The sequence below is a fragment of the Sebastes umbrosus genome, chromosome 2 (genome assembly GCF_015220745.1).
Source record: "Sebastes umbrosus isolate fSebUmb1 chromosome 2, fSebUmb1.pri, whole genome shotgun sequence".
NCBI lineage: Eukaryota > Metazoa > Chordata > Actinopteri > Perciformes > Sebastidae > Sebastes > Sebastes umbrosus.
Genome location: NC_051270.1, coordinates 5,929,191 through 5,952,523, shown reverse-complemented (window position 1 = coordinate 5,952,523; position 23,333 = coordinate 5,929,191). Strand labels below are relative to the sequence as shown.

The 23,333-nt window shown below is 41.1% G+C and overlaps 1 protein-coding gene across 1 annotated transcript in view; it reads left to right on the top strand.

Moving 5' to 3' along the window:
• Positions 1-23,333, top strand: part of si:ch211-186j3.6 (neural-cadherin) — a 338,768-nt gene that overhangs the window by 132,048 nt on the left and 183,387 nt on the right. The window contains exons 7-10 of the mRNA XM_037746583.1: positions 27-169; positions 14,164-14,336; positions 20,264-20,432; positions 23,108-23,278. Coding sequence (XP_037602511.1) covers positions 27-169; positions 14,164-14,336; positions 20,264-20,432; positions 23,108-23,278 — 656 coding nt within the window. The remainder of the gene's footprint in view (positions 1-26; positions 170-14,163; positions 14,337-20,263; positions 20,433-23,107; positions 23,279-23,333) is intronic.

The following is a 23,333-nucleotide window of genomic DNA, read 5'->3' as shown; positions in this document are numbered from 1 at the left end:
TTGTGTATCTCTATGTGTTTTATCAGATATCGGACGTTCGTCTCGGAGGACGCGGGCCCCAACACGCTCGTTGCCACGGTGCTGGCGAAGGACCCTGATGGGGACGGAATCACGTATAAGATCACCACAGGAAACGAGGAGGGCAACTTTATCATTGACAGCCAAAAAGGTAAGACATGTTGTTTTTTAAGCTGTCCTTGTCTCTTATTCTGTGCTCAAATCATAACATGTTAAACTCAAGCCCAACAGGCAACAACAGCTGTCGGTGTGTCAGTGTGCTGACTTGACTATGAGTTGCCCCAAACTGCACGTGATTATCATAAAAACCCATATTCATTCACTTATATTGAGGTCAGATGTCAAGGGAACGCTTTGAAAATGGCCATGCCAGTTTTCCCTCGCCAAAGTTTAATTGGCTGGTACCAACGGATTCATTAGATTTTTCTATTTTGTAATGATACCAGTATTTTCACTCTAGCTTTAAAACTGAGCCAGCTACAACCTAATAATCACGAGTTGCATTAACGCGTTATTATTGTGTTAACTTTGACAGCCCTTATAAATAAATTAATAATTAAAACTCTGCCCTGACCCAGCTGTCCTGACCCCCCATCCTGGTTCAACCCTGATGCCTCTTTGTCCTCGGGACACGTCCAGAAATGTCCCCTTGGGTCATTTTTTTCCCCTCTACTCTCTCCCCAATATTTTGACTAGTGCAGTGCCAGTTCGAAGCGCGGCCGTTTGAAGCGCGTGCCCGTTTGCAACGGGCCTATTGCTTACCCCAGCTTTATCAAAAACCGCTCATCGCTCGTTGACTCCAGGGAAGTGAAGACGAGTTTGATTGTATTGTTTGTATATCCAGCATCCAGCAGCAATAATGAACTGCAGTCAATGAGCAGTGGCCTGTGGGTGCAGAGTGCTATCTCTTGTTTATACAAAGTTTATTAATATTGAATGTGTACAACGTGAACACCTCCTTGTCTCCCCAGCAATACACCCAGCAACTGTAAAGTAGATTCGATGAACGGTTCTTGAGATATGCAAAGGACACACTTACACACACGCACAAATTCAGATAAACAGAGACTCCTTGATTTATGGTTAGATAATTGTTGTTATTTTTTCTATAATTATGAATCATATGTGTCTTTCTGTTTATCACTTGTCTTGCACTATAATAGAACAGAATAGAATAGAACTTTAGGCTGCATAGCAGTCTGTTATTATTGTGCTATTGACTTACGTTTCCGTTTATCACAAAACCTGAAATCTCCACAAATATTGCTGTTTCCGACTGTTATTTTCATGCTGCTGTGCTGTCAGCCTTCCCTACTATATTTACGTACATCCTATAAATGTAAAAGCTCTGCAGTTTGTCAAGCGTGCCTCAGAGCGTCTTGAAATTGTGCTTCATATAGTGTGTGTAGTATAGTTTTATGTCCTTCAGCCTATCTACTGTTCTGTGTATGACGATGCCTCACCAGCCTTCCTCTCTCCGCAAGAAGCTTTGTCAAGGATATTTAAATCCTGACAGGTCATGTCACGGAGACGTTAGAATAATCAGCCAAAGTGTGAGCAGCGTTTCCACAGTGTCTTTGTAACAAAATATCATCTGAGGTTTATAGTCACACATCTCAACTTCCTCTGAGGCAGGAGCAGCAATGCCAGAAGCAATGTGAAATAGGAAACTGTGTTAATGACGCAGTGTGTGTTTGTGTGCGGTAAGTGTGTGTGTGTGTGTTGGAGGGGATGGCAATTTCATAGTGGTTCGACCCCTTTGTAAATTGCAACCTCCTCTGAATCTGCATATCGTATTATAGGGTAATACGATGACTTTTACAAATTCAATTACTCAAAACTTCAAGGCACAATTTTCCTCTGTTCACCAGCAATGACATTCGCTGTCAGTAAAGTCTGTATATACTGATAGTGGCGGTCATTTTATCGAGCAGTGAGGAGACTAGTGGCTCATAACTTGATTCCAACGGCTATCAGATGATAAGCGCAGGCTTGCTTTGCCATTTATATTGTTTGACTCTCGTGCATTCAGTCTCATTCACCAAATTTCGTCCCGTCATCGCTCATTAAAGGTTAACTTTTCATTTCAAGTTCGCTTTCTCAGACCGACGAGCTTTGTGTTAAAGTTGAATGTAAAGGCAAAGTTAAATGTCTGTCTGGACGGTGGACATCTTCTGGTTTGCCTGTCAAATTTGTATTCATTACTCGTTATGCATGCTATCTATCTCCAATTTGGATGCAAATGCCTTTTTGGCATTAAGAACACATTGATCGATTTAGCCATCTGTTAATCCATAGGTTCACTATAATTGGTGTTTATTAATGGAATAAAACATCCCGTTGTAAGAGAATACTGAGTGGGGGAACTAATGGAAGAAAATATTATTTTCACTGTGGATTAATCCATTGATTTTTTTGTGATGATGTGATTTGATGTTTTATTAACCAAACCAATAATCAACTACTGTACTAATGACCTAGTATACAACAAAATCAATATATTTGTGTTGTGGCTGTAAGGGGAGTGATGACAACAGATGCAGCAAAAACAGGCTTTATATTATGTGTTTATTTTTCACCTTTTTTTGTCTGAAAATACTGATTTACAATACATGATACAATTTCCTGGATCCAACAACGACGTCTTCAAACCGCTTGTTTCAAAACCCAAATATATTAAATATGTTCAGTGATTTAAAACGAAGAACAGTGTCAAATCTTTAGATTTTAGAGGCTGTTACAAGCTAATATAGCTAGTTACTGGTATCATATGAAACTACTAAAAACATGGCATGGCCATTTTCAAAATGGTCCCTTGATCTCTGACCTCAAGATATGTGAATGTAAATGGGTTCTATGGGTACCCACGAGTCTCCCCTTTACAGACATGCCCACTTTATGATAATCACATGTAATTTGGGGCAAGTCATAGTCAAGTCAGCACACTGACAAACTGACAGCTGTTGTTGCCTGTTGGGCTGCAGTTTGCCATGTTATGATTTGAGAATATTTTTTATGCTAAATGCAGTACCTGTGAGGGTTTCTGGATAATATTTGTTATTGTTTTGTGTTAATTAATTTCCAATAATAAATATATACATACATTTGCATAAAGCAGCATACTTTCCCACTCCCATGTTGATAACAGTATTAAATACTTGACAAATCTCCCTTTAAGGTACATTTTGAACAGATAAAAAAATGTGTGATTAATTTGCGATTTATTGCGAAAAATTAAATATTTTAATTGATTGACAGCCCTACTTAAAACATAATGCAACACAGAAGAAATGAGAAAAAGCTGCTTTGAGTTTGCTGCTGTGTCCTTCATATTATTATCACAGTACATGCCTTATTGAACACACCTTTTCTAGTGATGGATTTACAGTGAATCGAGTGACAGCCTGTCATATTAACACATGCAGACACGCAGAGGAAAGTGAGCCAAACACAGATGCACCCAAAGCCACTACACAATTTGTCCGCACCAAAGTGTGTGAGCCATAACGCTCGTAATATGATCCAATATCTTGTTTGAAAGAGCCCAATATTTGGTCATTAAAACTATTTTATGACTCTTATAATGGAAGGCGAGCACGTTGGATTCCGCCAACCCTCTCCAACCCACCTCATTTCTCTCTCTGCTGCTGATGAAAATCGTTTATTGCCTCCTCTCCCCTCTCGTCGCCACCCCTCCCAGCTCATCCTAAATGTCCGACAATCATTCAAGCGATTGTTTTCCTCCCTTCGGGCTGGATCGGCTCCGCCGGCCTCCCTCTCCATGTTAATTTGCCTGTAACTCACCCCAGAATACAGTGTGTTTCCCCGAGATTTAAGGTGCCCATTAGGATCCGAGCAGGCCGGTCAATATGATGATCACGCTCTTCCTATTAAAACCCATAAATACAGAAACGCCCGCTCAACCCTCCTCCGAGGGGAGGAAGTATTTACTGACAGCAAAGGGGAAATGCTGGCGCCAATAAACAGGCTTCGATCATTTGCTTTTTTTCCTCGGCTAACTTTTATGGCAATTCGGAAAGTAGTATTTCCTTGAGAGGGAGACAGTAGGTGAGTTTGTTTCAGTGAAGTCTCCTATATAACCAGTGATGGGGCAGCATTAGTCGCCCCGGTGTCTTGTTTTATTTCTATTATTTAGTCTTTCCTCCTGAACTGCTCGCCTCCATCTATTGTGTTGGGTCTGATGTGCTGACCTGCGTCTGATCCTGCTTTATGTAACAAACCCACATTGTTTTGCCCTCATTCTTCTCCCTGGTCCCCTCTGGCAAATATATTGCTATTGTTTCTTTCCTTCACTAGTCCACTTCCCTCTCTTCTTTTTCTTTTTTTTATCACACTTTCTTTCATCCCTTCTCTTCACTTTCCCCTCGTTCTCTCCCAGCTCCAGTCTCCAGTTGGCATGATGTTGACTGGAGGAAGCACTCCCTCCGTCCCTCTCCTCCTACACCCCAAACCCCCCCCCACAAACACACGCCCCGCTTTGTCCCCAGTCCTCTGTGTTGTCTCTCACCCATTCCTTGCTTCATCATTCTCCTTCCTCCCTCCTGGCTGCCTTCATGTGAAGTGACGGCTGCTCACTGACCCCCGAGGAAACATCTTCTCCATCTCTGATAAGCGAAGATATGCGCTGGCCCTGTTAGCAGCAACACCCACACATAGAGACACATTTATAGACATGGAAAAACACTCTTATACTGTATACAGGCACACATGTGAGCACACAGGCACATACTGTACATAGACAGACATGCACAGACAAAACCACAAACAACACCTGTATGTTTACACAGAATTATACATAGAACTAGGGATGTTAATAATTAATCGTTTAACTGACATTCAACATTTTTACCAATTAATGCTATAGGTTAAGCAGTTAAAAGAAATATAAAAAAATAATTCAAAAGTTGAGCAAAAACTCAGAGGAGCGGCTCGTCACTTTAAGGAGAAAAGCTGGTCCACCTTACCAGCCCACCTTAAGAGAGTCTGAGCCGGTGTTGCAAGATGCAGGAAGTTGGCTCGGGTCTTGAGCATTTATTCGCCGATTATTAAACTGTACACACACTGCTACAGCTACGTTCACAGCTATAACGTCACCGACAACCCCACACTCACCGCCACCACACACACGGTTTGTCATTACGCCCGGCAGACACACAGCTGACAACCTCGCAGCTTAACTAAATGTTGCGCTTTAGACTTATTGGGAAAGTGGCTGCATGTGTCCTCGACAACACACGCAGCACCATGGCTGCTAACTCTACCGGACGGGTGAACTGGGGACTCAGTTGTCTGTTTTGCACATACAACTGCAGCTGACGCACCGCTGCATGCGACACACTAATCTTGTCGGTTAATAATCGGTTAATGAGGGTCGGTTATCGGTTAGAAAAAAAATTCTAAATTAGCATCCTCACATAGAACCAAACTTGTACTGTATGTATGCATGCATGCATGCATGCAGACCAACACACACACACCCAGAGACACACTCAGAGAGCTGCACATACTCACAGGGCCATAACCCATACTACAGGGACACATATCTCATAGATTAGAACAGACGCTCGCTGTATGCTTTGTTCTTGGAATGTCCTAAAACCTTTTCCATGTCCCATTTCCAACCACTTACCCAGCATGTGTTGCTCTCATCTAAGGCTTTTAGGCCCTATTAGATGTTTATGCCAACCAGAGGCAGAGTAAAGCGGGGATCGGACTACAGGGCGCCTCCGGTGCTCCCTGTATATGCAACATAGCGAGCAGGCAGTAGCCTCTCTCTGTGTCTGCCTGCTGCCTTTACTGAACTGGTCACATTTATCTGGCCTTCTGTCTCAATTCATTAAGCATGAGTGCACTCCGCGGCGCTGTTGGAGCAGCGTGGGTGGAGAGAGGTTGGGTGGAAGAGTGCTTACACCCTTAATGCATCTTTGGTATGGATATACACATTTTTTTTATTCTAATTCATGATTCTAGGGGTCAGGAGTCCAACTTTCTGATGTTAGAAAAAAAAACTGACAACTGCTACTATTTCTGTCCATCACTACTGCTTTACCTATTTTATTCTGCTGCTACCTTTACTATTGCTACTTTTTCTACTACTACTAATGTAAAAGGCTTGTTCACTCAAATTTCTTTTATTTAAATTATTATATCATTTAAAATAATGCCACAGGTTTTGAGACACAAAATGTTGCCTCAACACCAACACAATTGAGGAGAAAAACAAACAAATTTGTTGTGTTCAAAGCATTAAAAAACAAATTAAAATGTACATGACTTTCCAGTAACATTTGTTACTCTGGACAATCCACAGAGTACACTGTTAACAGTTTTCATAGGGACTCAATCAAAACAATCTGTTTTTAACCATGTTAGGGGCATGGCTCTAGGGATGGCAATGTAAGTTGGTCTGTCCAACACTTTGGTTTAGACTGAAATATCTATACCTATCTATTGGATTGATTGCCATGACATTTATACAGCCATTCATGGTCCCAGGAGGATGAATTGTAATGACTGTGGTGATTCCCTGATTTTTCCAATAGTCTGCTGCCAGCATTACACTTACCCAGTGAAAAATCCCATCATTTGTCAGATAAATTGGCACAACATTTTGTACATTGATTCATGATTCCCAAACTTCACCTCTTATGCCACCATGAGTTCGACATTTATGGTTTTAAGTGAAATATCTCAATAACCATTGGATGGATTGTCATGAAATGTGGTACAGGCATTTATGTCCCCCGCAGTTAAACCCTTACCTTGTTTATGATCAAATACCTGCAAAACTAATGCAATTCCCACCAGCCTCAGCTGTACTTTGTGTTTACCATGCTGACCATGGTAAACCTGGTAACCTGCTATACAACATGATGGCATTGTCATTGTGAACATGTTAGCATGCTGACTTTAGCATTTAGCTCAAAGTACGCTGTGCCTAAGTACAACCTCACAGAACCATTGGCATTGCTGTCTTAGTCTTGTTATTTAATTTACACCTATCAAGCAGTGTTAAGGGCCGTTCGCATGTCGCATCTAAAACACGTGGAAACCGCCAGCCGTGTCGCTTCCATCCTTCTATCCGATGTGCTTGGCCACAGACCGGTCAGGGTGCACATGCTGTCCAAATGTAATGGCTGATCAGTGTATCTACAAATATAACATGTACTGTATAATTAGCACCAATTGTACCACTTGCTATTCCTAATAATATGATACAAAATGAAATTGATGTCAATGTTAATTGCAGTATTGAAATAATCTGCATTTAAATGGATAGTTAATTTATTTATTCATCTTTTGTGAACAGTCTTTATTGACCCCAGTCGGTCGCTCTTTATGTAGCAATTGTAACAATTGTTCTAATTTTAGTCTCATTGTACCTCTTTTTTGTATTTATCACAATCTCTTGTAAGCCCATTCTACAATGCAACCCCTATCAGCCCCAGCCACGCACCATACAATAGCCTATTTGGTTTGGATAATGAGAAATTGGGAGCACACCGTTGTCTAGGCTACTGTCATTTTAGAGTATGAGCAAATTGCCTTTTCTAATCGTGGTAAAGGTGTCCAGGTGGGAGATTTGGCCCGAATGCAGCTAGCTGCTGAAATGGACAAACCTCGACTGACATTCAGCAACGCTAGCATGGAATAAGTGTCCATAATTAAAAGCCTGGTCTACATGAGAAAAGGCGCAGAGGGAATTGTACATGCAGATTTTAAATGTAAAGACATGTAATGCAGGCTTGAGGTTATCAGTGGGTTATGCTTCCACACAGTAGCCGTGCTGAACAGACTTCCAGTTAAATATTGAAATTGGCCTGGGTCTTAAGAATTTTTATCGTGAAGTGTTGCCTTCATTGTAATTATTGATTTCTACTGAGTGAAAGTTTGACCCCACAGTATATTATAGCAGCTTGCAGACTTATTTATACCTCTAAAGTATTGCCTATTTAAAATATACTGTAAAGCTGATGCATAATGTGAGTCATGGTCATAGCCTTGGAGTTAATATCCAAGACAACTCTATTAAATACAAAGTACAAATTCTGTGGTTTAAAAAGTCTAGGTACAAATGATGTGTCACATATCTGCTCGTGCCAGGCCATGAATAGACCGCCATGTTTCTACAGAAGCCCAGAACGGACAAACCAAACACTGTTAACTTTTCCTGCTTGGGCCGTTAACGTTACTTGCTCCCGTTGCCACTGCCCTCTCTCTCTCTCTTGCTTCACCACTCCCTTCCCATACACACTCTACGTACTGGCTCTGCTCCAACTGGTTCTAGATAGGACCATTCACGTTTTTCGCGTTGGCCACCGTAGCTCTCCAACATGCTTGGCACACGGTAGAGGCTTCAGTTGGTTGTAATCTCCTCACCTCACCGCTAGATACCGCCAGATCCTACACACTGTTCCTTTAACAGTACCAAATAATTTAATGAATAATACTTTGGTTCTCAAGGTTTCTGTAAAATGAACTGAACGATTGAATTGTGGAGAATCTAACTAATTTAACAATGTGTAGCATGTCCATATTGACAAAAGTTACCCGACATCTAATTGAGACCTGCGTTTATTTGTCAAAACTTGTAGACAAATGGGACTCTTTTACGGTATGAACAGCATCCAGTCCAACTCAGATGTGAGGAAAAAGACAAACAAATAGTTAGGATCTGTGTCTGGGTCTGTTTGGCGAGATTTCCTGTGTGCTTGACAATGTACCAACGTGAGCTTGGGACAAAACAAACACACAAAAACAAGGCACTGTGATACTGTTTTAATAATGCACCACAGCCTGGATGCCCACATAATTTAATGTGAAATTGTTTCCTCTAAGGGAGTTATGGATCGCTTCCTGTTTGCCATCCACTTCTTTTGTGTATCACAGTTACATGGTTACAAGGATCACAATTCTGAGACACCAAAGCCTTATATAATATAATATAATAGTTAAAATATGCTGTGCTAACTTTTCTTTTAGAGATTGAAGGTTAAAAAATGTCACTGTTGCAAGATTGCAAGGCTTTGCGGGCTGATCCAGAGAATGTCAAAAATGTCGGCACTCTAGCAGGAGGCATTTAGGAATCATGTCATGTGTGTCTTCAGTATTAAAAGCATTTGTGTTTCACAGTGGTAAAAAAAAAAATACCGTAATTCTGAGCCAACAGGGCACATCAACACTGTGCTGTGTGCAGAATGTTGTGAAAATTGGGTCAACTTTGCAAGACTAATAAAAATGAAAACAGCTTAAAAACTACGTGCATGTGGTGGATTTGCGTTAAACCACAGAATCTGGACTCTCTTAACAGAAAAAGGCAATGTGTTGTTCCTGTGAAATAACAGGAAAAAATAGGCTGTGAGACGTATTAATCATCTACATACAAGCTTTTGCAAAACATCCCCTCGGTTTGCTCTGCATACAGAGTGCTGGCTGGCTGGAGTCTGGCCTGGGAAAAAAAAAGAAGAAAAAAGATCACTGCTGGACTTTATTATACCCGGCATAAACCTCTGCAGCAGCGTTTGCTGAATATAAGTGTTTGTGTGCACCCGTGTGTATTTTACGGTCTGTGTGTGAGTATATTTATGCATTTATAAGTGTCTGACACTGCATGTGACACGTCTTTCTTGAGGCAGAGCTTCCTCCCCTTGCACCTCTACAACTGTAAATTGGAATCATCTTTCCCCCCTCTTTCTCGTTCCCTCCCTGTCTATTTTTATCTCTTTCTCTCACACACACACACACACACACACACACATGCACACGCACACGCACACACACACGCACTCATACACACACACACCCCTACGCATACCCTTAACCATGGACAGCAGTGCCAGGGAACCAGCCATTGTGACAAACACCTCGAGGCAGACACCCCCTCCATGGCAATCCTCCATCTCTTGCGCAACAACACACGCACACATGCACACACGCACACTGGAAGGCAAACAGAAGGGACATACTGTACATATGCAGCTCAAAAATGATGAGCTTGTATAGTATTAACTTGAGTACAACAACTACTCTCCTCTTTTTCTTTATCATGTTTCCTTTATCGATCCTTTCCAAAGAATCAAATCAAATCGATACGATGTAATTCTTCCTCATGTGTCGTGCTGGTGCAGTAGCTATGAACACAAGCGCATAAAAAAACAAACTCATACATCGTCTGGCTGCAATCTGTCTCATCAGTTCCTTTGGTCTGGTAAACAGAGATAGAAGGATGAATATTACACACACACACATACATATCTATGATAAGTGTACATATGATTCCAATTCCAGGTTCTCTTGTGAAAACCAAGTGAACACATGACAGCCACAGCACCTGCCGCTGCCTCTGAAGATAAGGAGGATGTAATAAGTGTGTCCGCACTTTTAACCCACACACACACTCACACACACACACACACACACTCTCTCTCACACAAGCACACATACAAAGTAAACAGAGCACCAGAGGGTGAGATGAATGCAGAGTGGAGGAGAGTCATTCAAAGCAGAGAGTGGGATGCAGATGAGACGCCTACACCGGACTGAAAGAGAGAGCCAGTGAGAGATAGAGAGTGAGAGAGAGAGAGAGAGGATGAAATGGAATGCCAGAATGATGCCGCTAAAAGGGAATACCAATCAATTTAACTATTCATATGTTGTGTAGCCATAATTAATGAATTCTCTCTCAGAGCTAACAACTAAAATAAAGTGTGTGTACACCAGAAACTTCTCTCTCTCTCTCATGACTTGGCTTTTTTCTTCTTACTTACAATGGAAACATTTGTGCCTTTGCAACAGACAGTGTTAAGGATAATGCGGGTTATTTTCAACTATCAATGTTGATTCTCTCTATAGATTTCAAACCCTCAGGTTGCCAAGCATCCTCTGTCCACTCATACACAGCTAATCAGTGATCTCTAACAGTTGAAAATTCAGTGTTTTCATTTAGTTAGCATTTCTTGGTACATGCAAGGGTCATTTTCTGGCATTTGTGGAGAGCTGTTCATATCGTACAATGATGCTCGTTTTAGCAAGTGAGCCTATCTCATGTTTACAGTCTTTATTGTTTTATTCTTTACCTGTTTAAGGCCGACGGACCCGGTACTCAGTTGAAACGGGTCGCACCCTGTGGCACAATTACAAAAAAGTTGCGATGGAAGATGATCTATTCATAGAACATATGCATGCCATACTGTTTGAAAACCTGAGGTCTTCAGCTTTCAGACTCTGTAAACCAATTGTATGTTAGTCAAGCTGTCTTATTAACAATAAAGTTGTACAGAAATAAACTTTGTGAACAAGTTGTGATCAAAAGTTCCAAGCTTTCCAATGCAGCATAAATACACCTTTTTTCACAGACACAGCTGGTGAAATGAAGGTGTCAAACATCACATTTTGCAGTCACACTCTTTGTGTGCAGTGTGCTCACACTGACACTGTCACCCAAAATGGCAGATTTTACTTTATAATAAGACATAGTTTGACCAACATACAGTTGGTTTACAGATTCTGAAAGCTGAAGACCTCAGGTTTTCAAACGGTATGGCATGCATATGTCCTATGAATAGATTATCTTCCATTGTGACTTTTTTGTAACTATGCCACAAGGTACAACCCGTTTAGACCTGGTACCGGGTCCGTCAGCCTTCAGAGGGTATCTGAAATACAGCTTTCACATGTTATTAGTTTTAATCATCAAAACTCTTTTTGTTGCCATAAAGAGGACTCTGTAGATTTCTCGATAAGGTTGACTGATGATTGAAGTGGCACATTGGGATGGTGAAGCCTGTTTTCACCACGTTTATATTGTCAAACTGCTCCACTCCACAGTGCCAAACAGTATCAACACGCTATACTTAGTAATTAGATTGGTATCTAACCTTAAAGGTGCTAAATTCCAAATTCAGAACACGTCTATGATTGAGGTGTTGCTTCAGCACGGCAACAACTCAATCATGGCGACGGCTGAGCTGCCTAGCAGCTAATGGTGCTAACAGCACGACCAGTGCAAAAACAGTGTTGACAGATCTAGCAGTGTTAACTTGAGGGGGAACCGGAGGGAGGACGCCACGCTTCTGCAGCGACGGTGTGAGTATATTCAAGTGACTACATTCTTAAGTCTCTTGGAGGTTCTGGTTTAATTGACGACAGGGACTTTGATGGCTATTTTTCAGTTTTATTATAAAATAAGAATACCTAAGTGCAGTTTTTGGCTACTACTCACCTGCTTGACTCACCCTTCCCTCCACTCAAAATCACAGCCACTATGTGTGTGTTCAAGTGTTCCACTTCAGCGAAGAGACTTTAAAGGAGAAATTACATAGAGTCACTTCTGTTTGCTCCCACATCTTTTTTGTTACTTAAGAAGTTGGTTTTTATGTGAGAGATGATCCTCTTTTTTGTCTGCAACTTCAGCTTTGAGTACCTGTTGTAGGATGTGTGAGGTATGAGCTGCAGCAATTACTGTAAAGGCTGTGCCATTGATGTCAACCCAGAATTTGAGGCAGTCAGTTAAATTGGCTGGGTCTATAGCGTTAAGATTGCATTGTATCGAGAATGATTGTACTGAAGTGTCATGCTAAAATAAGCTCACTGGTTTACTTTGACGTATATCTGCAGTGACTGGATTGGGTCTGAACAGTTTGAACATCAATACATGAATGGAAGTCTGACAGAGATGTCATCACTGATACAGATACAATGGATAATATGGCTTCCCTTTAAGGAACAAAAACTGTCTGTAAACGGACCATTTTAAGATAAGAAATTCAAAGCTCTCTGCTCTCGGAATTTTATCTGCTTCAAAAATGATTTTTATATAACAATCTCGTATTTAACACATAAGTATTGTAGTACGTTGTTTGGTACTAGTTATATGCTTAACCATACATCTGCTGAGTTGGCTTTTCATTTTTCTGATGGGTTTACACTTAATAATGTCAATATTAGGGCTGTCAAAGTTAAAGAGGAAATAATGTGTTAACGCAAATTTGTTTTAATGCCACTAATTTCTTTAATGAATTTACGCAACTTACGATTTTTAGGTTGTAGTGGTGTCAGCTTTAAAGCTAGAGTGAAGATACTTGCATCAAATGAAACTAAAAAAGCTAAGGAATCCATTGTTAAATAATGCTCCAAACTTGCGCAAAATTTTGGCAAGGAAAAACTGGCATGGCCATTTTCAAATGGGTCCCTTGACCTCTGACCTCAAGATATCTGAATGAAAATTTATATTTTTTATGCTAACAGTACCTGTGAGGGTTTCCGGACAATTTTTGTCATTGTTTAGTGTTGTTAATCGATTTTCAATAATAAATATATACATACATTTGCATAAAGCAGCATATTTGCCGACTCCCATGTTGATAAGAGTATTAAATACTTGACAAATCTCCCTTTAAAGTACATTTTGAAAGCATAAAAAATGTGCGTTTCCTTTGTGATTAATCGCGTTTAATTATTTTAATCGATTGACAGCCCTAGTTGATACATTTAAATACGGACTTGGCTTACATTCTGGCTTTATTTTACACATTGCACCTTTAAAGACCTTTACACACCTGGGGCGTGACAAATAAATGACGAAATTGCGAAATACTAGCCTGCAAATATTATATGTCTAGGGCTTTAATTTTTAAAGATAAGAATGGAAGGAGTGGATCTGGTCTGTGCTGCCTTTGTCAAGGCTGAAAGGAGTAGGAGAGTTTGCCGTCTTGGTTTGGACTAGGGAGTCTCTGTGTTGTTGTTTCATGAGTATAGGCGCAACGCAACCCGTTCCGCACGACATCTTTGGTTGACGCCTTTATTCCTGGTGTGCGAAAGCTCAGGGGATTTGGAGACAAGATTTTGAGTTACCTCAGAAATCCTCTGTGTCCTGGTACGTTTTCAACATCCCATGTTCTGTAATGGCTTCATTACCATATCTGCTAAACATGTGGTCAGCCCAGTTTTAATAGTTGCAGTGAAGTTAAAGTGTTTGTATTATCTTTGGGATTTCCAAATGCTAATTCAAATTTGTCTCCTTAAATTCCAGAAAAAGAAATGTGTTCATCTCAAACTTAAAGGTTGAACATCAAGTATTTATCACAGTACCAGCTGACTGAGTGTCCTTACGTTTGTCTTTTTCAGGTTTGATCCGTCTGCGCTCCAGCCCGCCCCCTCACCTCCAGGGGGTTGAATACATCCTCAATGTTACGGCCACGGATGACAACGCCTCAGGCGGACCCCAGGCCTTGTCATCCACGGCCCAGGTCATAGTGGGAGTGGACGACGTGAATAACAACAAGCCCGTCTTTGAAAAGGTAAGACGACACACTGGCATCATTAAACCTTGTTTAGTCTGGCTCATTATCCACTTGTGATTGAAACCATGTTGCTGTGTCTGCTCTCCTGGTTGCTATGCCATTTATTCCGCTGCTTTCTACTCTCCTTTATATGTCTCAATGACTTCTCACTCCATCCTTTTCTTTACTAGTTCTATTTTTCTGTCTCTATCAATGCCAAGTATCTCTCCTCCATCACTCCTCTGGCTCCCTCTCTTTGTCTGTCTACATCCTCTATTTATTAGCCTCTATCTCTCCTCTCTGGAGGAGCGATTAGCCGGCTTGACCCTCGTCTCTGCTTACTCGTCTCTCCTATACATCATCTCGGTCTTTTAATTAAAGCTTTGAGGGATGTGGGAGGAATCCCGACCGACCCGCTCTGGAAGCGCTATGTCTCCACCTTTTTTTTTCTAGTCATGTCTCAATTTTAAATGAGGTGACTTTTCAAGCCCCCCGAGGTATCGCAAGCCAAGATTAGGAGCGCTGGCTTGCTGAGTAAACCCTGTTCACCCTCTCCTGGGGGAAAGTGAGCGCCAAGTGTTTCCCTTTCGGCTTCACCTCTTAGCAGGAATAAACAGAGGGACTGGCGACAAGATGAGAGCCAAAAGAAAAGAGAGAAGATGAGAAGAGAGGGATTCCTGGTGCACGCCGTTTCATGTGCTCTGCATGCTCAATTGTCTCTCTCAGGAATCTCCTGCTGGCATCATACTCCAAGTCTGTGATTCATTCTTCTCTTACTGTGGGCAGGATGCTGATTGCAATGGACAAACAAACCTCCGACCCCCCCCCCCATTCAGCATGCCTCTTCTGACTCAAAGAGAGAATTTAAAAGAAATTAAAAAAAAACTGAAGATGAAAAAGAAACCAACAAATGACGCAGATAAAAAATATGAACAATGGGAAACAACAGAGTAGGTGGAAGAGAAAACACTGGACAAACACGACTGTTTATTTATGTGTCTTTAGTCAAAAAGGGACAAAGACTTAAGTCCACCATGGACAAACTGATGGGTAAACGCGGTTCTGGAACAGAAAAGTGAAAAGAGGCTGATTGTTGGTTTTTCAGTTAGTAAAGAGATCCGTAAGTTGGTGTTTTTTCTTCGGTCGCTGGCAGCAAGCAGCAGGACACTGAAGCAGCATGGCCCCTTTTATCTTGTTTTGATGCCCAATCTTATAACGTACTGTAGCCTCTCTGGAACTCCGAGCTGGATCAGTGGACCAAGACAGAAGGAGCAAGAGACTCACACTGAGAGGTGGAAATACAGGGAGGCGAGATCTCTCGGATAAAGCCAGATCCTACCTTTTCCCAGTGGCATAAATATCAGACTGCAGACACAAACACTGACTACATGTATTAACCTCCAGTACCCCTGTGATTCACTCTCGTGTGGGTTTATTCATATACACGTCTATATTTGTAGAAGCAAAAAATACCCATGTTGGACATTTATAGCACACTGTGTCAGAAATGGAGGGCGGAAAACAGGACAGTGCATCTCTCACTTCATGCGTGACTACACTTTTGAATACAAAATACTAAGATCAACATGAACACAAACAACCATCCAGCAAACCTGCTGTGATGTGTGTGCTGAGTTACCCACTTGTTGCAAAGCGACTGAATATCTGATCTTATCCATCCATCCGTCCATGCTAAGTGAGGTAGCCAAGGTGTCCTCCTCCCACCCACGTCCTCCAGCTCTTCCCGGGGATGATCCAATCTGCCCATTCGGTTTTGACACCAGTTGATACTAGATTTTATTAAGCGGATTGGTCAGATGCTACTGATTCACAGTAAATATCAGAGCCTTCATCATTGCATATGAGTGTTTATGCTATCAATTACATTTTTTTTCAGTCACACACAGCCAACAGTTTAGTTTTTAGTGCCACAGCAGTCCTTGGCCTCATGTTCCCTTCGATGAAAACGATCCCAATGAGTTCTATGCTTTGAGGTTACAGAATGTAAAAGAAAGAGAGCACTGATATCATATTGGTTCTCTTTATCAGCCAGTACCCTGAGCTGAGGTATTGGATTCAAAACAGAAAAAAGTTGGGCAGTGAACTCCTTCGCTCCTCACCCTCTCTAAAGGTGAACCCAGCCACCCTGTGAAGCAGAATCATTTTGACTGCTTGTATCTGTGATCTCATTCTTTCTCTCAGTAACCTCATCATCACAGGTGAAGGTAGGAACTCGGATCATCTGGTATATCCAGAGCTTTTCTTTCAAACTCAACTCCTTCTTTTTCACGACAGTCTGCATAACACCAACATTGCTGCCGACTAAAGCGTGATTTATGCTTGGGTTGCGAGTGTCCGCTCGGCCAAAGTGAGGTCACACCATCAGACATGACCCTTCGCGGGGGTTCTGTGCAGCAGGTCTCAGCCTGTCAGTGCACATCCAAATGTTTCTAACTACGCAGATGTTGATAGGCGGAGAAAATAGAGAACTTTGAGAATGTCGGTTTGCCACGAGGAGACACCTGCATGGCGTATAAAAGATGGTTTCCTCGTCAGGATACCACTTAAGCTAACTGTTTGTTTGTTTGTTTGTTTGGTATGGAATGTCCAGTCCACCCACCCTGGTTCTTTTCACATTGACTGGGCATCTGTGACACGTAGCACTTCCTTTGACTCTTCTGATTGATTGCATGAGTGAATGCCTGCATGCATACCTGCATATCTTCACCAAAGTCCCTCCGTAATCTGTGGAAGGCATGAAGCAAAATATGAAGTATTGGAGTCAAAAAGTTTAAAAGCTTCTGATGACTACAGATGGAAAAGTTGAAGGGGCAGAGAAAGTCAAAGCATGGTTGCATGATAGAAGAATGGAGGACAGAGTAGAGGAGATAGGAAGAATGGACAGAGGCATGACGGGAGGGAAGGGGAGAAGATAAAGAAAAAAGTTCCACTGTCATTAATTAGATGTCAAAGCAAGACATCAATCAGCAGTACTGAGGGATTCCTTCCCTTCTGCTGTGTCTGTGGCACATGAGCATCAGCACTCCAGTGAGACAGGAAGAAAGAACTAGAGAGAGAAAGATGAGAGAGCAGAGAGGAAAAAAAGGGGGGGTAGAGGGTGTGAGTGAAACCCAGGCAGCGTTTAAATGAGGATAATAAAGCTCTCTGTGTGTCTGACAAGTTCAGTGATTGACAAAATCTTTGAGAACCCAAACACGGAGCAGCGACCTTGCATTTCACCAGGAACTGAAAGCGCCTAATGAATCTCTATGATGACTCAGAGAACTTTTGTGATGTTAAATGGAGAATAGGGTTAATGTTTTAGGGTTGAATTTTCAATTTTGGATGTCTTGGGAATTACTCTTCTCTTGGGAAAAACAGGATTTCTCTGCCAGGACGGCAGATAATTAATCAAAAAACCTCATTCTTGATGTTATTTGTTCATGTTCAATAGATTATGTGCAGGATAACATTGCTCTTATCTTTTGAGATGGAAACAACACAATACCAGTGATACAGAATCTGATTTACAGCATATCCTCTTAACAGTTTTGGCATGTGTGAGTGGTAAAAGAGGAGTGTATGACCATCTTTACTGCGTATAGTGGTGGGGAAGGAAAATCAGTTGCATGCAACCTTTTGGACCTTTGTGTCATTTTTGTGTTTTTTAGGCAAGGAATGTTGTTCTTGGATCTTTAGTCATAAGGTTAGGGCTTCTGCACCACACCAGTTTAATGTCTCTCCGCAATCTGATTTGGGAATGGAAGCCTGTATGTCTGAGCTATTTGTTGAACCACTGCAACATTTTTGTTCGTTCACACTTGTTCTACTTGAATTAAACATTTAGCTATGCGGCAGAATTTTAGTCTTCAGCTAGGACGGTTGCATGGTGACAGTTGCGTGGTGAGGTTAACAAGATTTGGAGGAAGAGCCTTTTGTTTGAGTACATATGGTAATCTTTAGTAAGCGAGTACACATGGGCACACAACCACGCAAGCTCACTAATGCACTCCTACTCCCATTCCTATGGTTTTGATTTAGAAAAATTCCTGGTAAATCCCGTTAATTAATTAAACTGAATTAATGGAGACACAGGCGTTCAATGCATGCAGTGCAGGTGCAAACCTTTATAGGTGTAAATGTTTGTGTGTTGCATTCAGTTTTTATTCTTATTCAGGCTTTTAATCTACTTTCCAAAGTGGGCTAACCCAAACTTTAACCCAGGGCTTTCTGGCCCTACTCCAGAGCAGGGTTAGAACCCAGTTTATGGGTTCTATGAAAATTTTATAAATACACGGGGCTAAAAGTTGCCTCTTTGAAACGGGCCTAAAGTAAACATTGGATTCTAGAATAAAAAAAATAATCACATGTTACAACGGACATTTAAAGTCATTTCTCACCAGTACGATGCGGTGCGGGAACGCGGAAAATCCGCATTCAAATTTTCCACATTGACAACTATTCACACCCAGTCCAGAGCGACTTGTCCACATTTTTGTGTTCCGTTTATGTCAATGAGGCCAAATGAGTTTCCTCCCAAATAGTGACATCTCCACTTCACACAACAAAACCCCCTCCAGACAGAGAATGTCTAAGGGGCTAATGTTAACCACACAATACATAACTAATCGGACCTCAAATGTGATGCTAACGCTAGCTGTTGTGGCTAGCCCCATTTCGTGACCAACTTATAACGTTAGCAAGTGTATATCTGCTACGTGACCATCTTCATTGTATCCCAATCCCGATGTCAAGCCATATATTTGCCTTTATTTGGTTGTTGAGGTAGTCATCGCGATGTTTGTCGTACATGGGTGCTGCGAAGAGGACGCTAATTTACAAATCTTGCTATAGTGAAAGGAGGATGGCCCATTGTTAATGTGAAACACCAATAGTCCGAAAAATGTCCCATTGGGCTGAAAAAAGCCCATGTGTGCGACAGTCCATTACCCCGAAAACAAACGGCCATTGTTCCAAGATACAAACTTTCAACAAAGTGCAACGAAGAGAAGCATTTATGGCTAATAATTTTGCAGAATGATGGCAATATTTTGTATGACCTCAGTTGGAAGAAAGTTTTTCATCCGTCAAAATATTTTTTTCCCCGCACAAATGTTCCGCAGGGGTGTGCAAGCATTCATAACAAGCAACAAAATCATTTTTTATAAATTTCAATGCAATTTTGTGTCAAACATCTTTTAACCCAGGGTTAGTAGAAGTGCAGTGTGACATATAGTTCTAGGCTTACGATAACCCTGGGTTATCCCTGTCCAAATTGGGTTGTCACTACCTTCTACAGTATACAACTCCTCTTGTAGTTATATGAGCAGTTTACTGTGCATTACGTTATTCTGTAAAATCTAAAATATGGCACAACAACATAAAAGGTTTTGCTCGGCTGACAGAAATGTACCTGATTCATATCATGTTTTTTTTGTAAGACCTCACTCAAAATTAGATTTTATGAATACAACTGCAGCTATTTTCTGGTACATAGCTGAAGGCTAACTGTGAAGTGTTGTGCCCCATTTCCAATGAAGAAGACATGTTTTGGACAGCACTAAACAAAGCAGGTGTCAAAAGATCAGCAGATTACATATTTACCAAGGCACGGTGAGCACATCACCAAGCACCTATTGAGCACCGTTTCCAATAGCTTTCCATTGGGTGCTGGTATGTGCTTCAAGACCCCTGAACCCACTAGAAGTATCTGCCTTACACAGGACAAGCAAATGTAGAAAATAAATGGAAATGTGGCAGGACCCAGGCTTCTTACTTTCTTTTTTCATCAGTATGTCCTTTCATAATAAATAACATTCCACCTCCTACATCCTCTTGATTCCAGTTTCGATAGAATGGAGCGCTGATCTAAGTTTCTCCATACTTACATTGCTGTGATCTTCTTTTCCTCCTACCTCTGTACCCGCTGTTTTAACTCTCCTCAGTGTCAGCAGTACCGAGAGAGCACGTCGGTCCTGGAGAACCAGCCAGCGGGGACGTTTGTTCTGCAGGTTCACGCTGTGGATGCTGACGAGGGCTCCAATGGCAGGGTCACTTACGGCTTCATGCACAAAGACTCCACTGTGCCTGCATTCAGTATCCACCCTGACTCCGGTACTCAGACACACACATACTCACTTTCACTTGCACAAACATACACTTACAGAGGATTACACATACTTTTATTCCAGTAGGGATTCTTATGCAGGCTTAATTCCTTTCAGCCTATCTATCATGCTTGATGCAGTGCAACAAGGCATGCAGAGTGTCTACTAGTGTGTAATGCTGGGTATACACTAGACAAGCTGATTTTGGGCCCGATTCCTCCCCTCCTGACAATCGTCAGAAAAGCCCAGAGTTTTTGATGGTTCCAAAGATTATCTTTCCAAATATTCCTGTGTTGTGAGGTATGTTAAGAGTGTTTTTTACATCCCCGATCTGCTCGGAAGTCCATCCTGGCCGCACCGATTTCATATTGTATATATTAAACTTCAATATTTATGATCGGATATCCTGCTATGTGTGGGGAGCCCCGAGGACAGCCGATGACCCAGTCACGTGGTAAAGAACGATAGCCAATTGAGAACCAAGCTGCCTGAAGCGGAAGGACAACCCCCCGCCGTCATGGCGGCTGCAGCTAATGCATGAGCTGATGCAAAACGCGAAACATAAAGTAGTAGTAAGATGGAGCTCAGATGGAGGACCAACTTGTTGATTTGCAGCAAGTTTTTTTTTAACGTGCCTCCATGACTTCATCCATCCATCCTTTTGTGAATTTTCAGTACAAAGTAATGCAAAAACTAGCATTGCTAAGTCTTTCGGTCCATCGTCTGCCATGTTTGTTTATATTTAAGTCATCTTTAGTCGCGAGAGATTTTGCGAGATTCCTGTTTTCTTTTTAGTCGGGACTCTTGTTGTTCATGAATGAATCTGTTAGTGTGTGGTTGCTATTTTTGCCAAGTCGTTGCTCACCACACACTATAGGAATAAAACAGTTAAATTGAACATAACATGTCGTTATGTGTGGCGTCTGTTAAGATTTGAAAATCTTTTAGTGTGTGCCAGCCTTGAGTCTACAATTTAAAGCTAAGATGTTGTAGATCCAGTTTAATACCAGACTGGATGAAAGGTACAGTAGTTGTCATTTTGCAGTTAACATAAAGGATCATACCTCAAAAGCCTAGTGGCTTTAGTGCTGAATTTTGTGGATGTCAAAAAAAAACAGCTTTGACCTTCCTTTTTCTTGTCTTCATGAAATATGCTGCTCAGTATGCATTAATCGAACAATATTGACATAATGAAAAAGTTAATGTGGACCTCTGGAAGGACAAAAGCATCGTTTTTTCTGTATAAGCATTTCAAGCTCTTGGAATGAAGCCAATCTTTGTTTTACTTTTGTTCTTCAAAAAAGTCTAACTTTATAATATGCTGATACATACTCACTGGAAAACAAAGGGTATATTTGGCAAGTGATTTCGTAAAAGTTTTACTCAAAAAGTAGAAATAATTCAATGAATATATCTTTAATATATCAAATTCATTATCAAGCCTTTCTGAATAAAACATATCTACTGAATTTTACAAGGGCCATGGGAAATATTTGTAGTGGTTTACTTGCAAATGTTAGGACTTATAAAACATATGTGGTGTAACTAGTGTGCACTATATATTAATCATGATGGGATACTGTTGGTATACAATAAATCAAAAAACGTATTTATTAATTTAATATTAACGGGAAATGATACAAAACTGGTTGATGTCTATCAAATTTTGTTTTAAAAAAAGTCTTTAATATGTAAAAATGTCTTTGATTTGGCATTTAGGGAAATGTATTGGTTACAACAATCCCAAGGCCAAATATGAGGCAGGCAAGACGAATAAGTGCCAAACCAGGGGCGAAGCCAGACATTGTAAACATCCGGGGCTCAGCCCAAACCAGAGGGGGCCGGGGGCATCCTATTTACAGCAGCTGTATGCACTATTTTTCCATCCATTTGATAATAAAAATCTGTACATCATTCGGAAAAAACATGATCGCTGCCAGGGATAAAAAAAAAAATCATCCTGTAGAGCCGAAATCCAATTTGTATCTAATTTTCTCCAACTGTTTTCATCATTCTGAAACCATAACACAACAAATGTTGAGGATGAATAATTTTTAAATTGTTCGCAGAATGAATGTTTAGCTGATAAATCTGCAACATTTGAATCCATGTAATAATAATCTACGCTGCTCTGATTCCAAAACAAGGATTGCCAACAATGTCAAATAAATGTGGTCTTCAATACTCTGAATTGAATATTAGCCCAAGCAGTTATTCAAGTATATTTTTTAGGAAATAACATAGTAGCAGTAGTAGTACCATGGCAACAACCCCTTATGACAATGTCAGGGCGGATATAGATGGTAATATTTCCCCAGTAACAGAACTTTTGCTCCCGTCAGAGAGACTGAGGGGAAAAGACACGAAGTTGCAAACATACCTTTCACCTCAGAAACAACAGCATTTTTAGTAGAGCTGGAAATATTGTTAATGTCTAAAATCATTTCTAAAATATATAATAAACATAATTCTCTTAGGATTTGACGATAACTACTTTTGAAAACCTCTCATTTCCCATCATATTCAGCTCATCGTCTGCTCTACTGTCTTTAAAGTTTAGCTTCAAGGCAAGCAGAGGAAATCATTTTGGTGCTAAATTGCAAATGCTCCGGGGACATGAGGCCGAGCGTCGTTTTGTATGATTTAGCTGTCTGATCAACCTCGTTATCTCTGTGTCTCCAGGAGTAATTGTGACAGCCAGGAAATTTGATCGCGAACGCCAGCGGGAGTACGCGGTGACAGTGACCGCCACTGACCAGGCAGCTGACCCACTGATTGGCATTTGTCAGCTCAACATCCTCATCCTGGACCAGAACGACAACAGTCCCAAGTTTGAGAACATCCGATATGAGTGTAAGTAGATATTTGTATGCATTAAATCTGAGTTATGGTGACTGAGAGAGCTCAC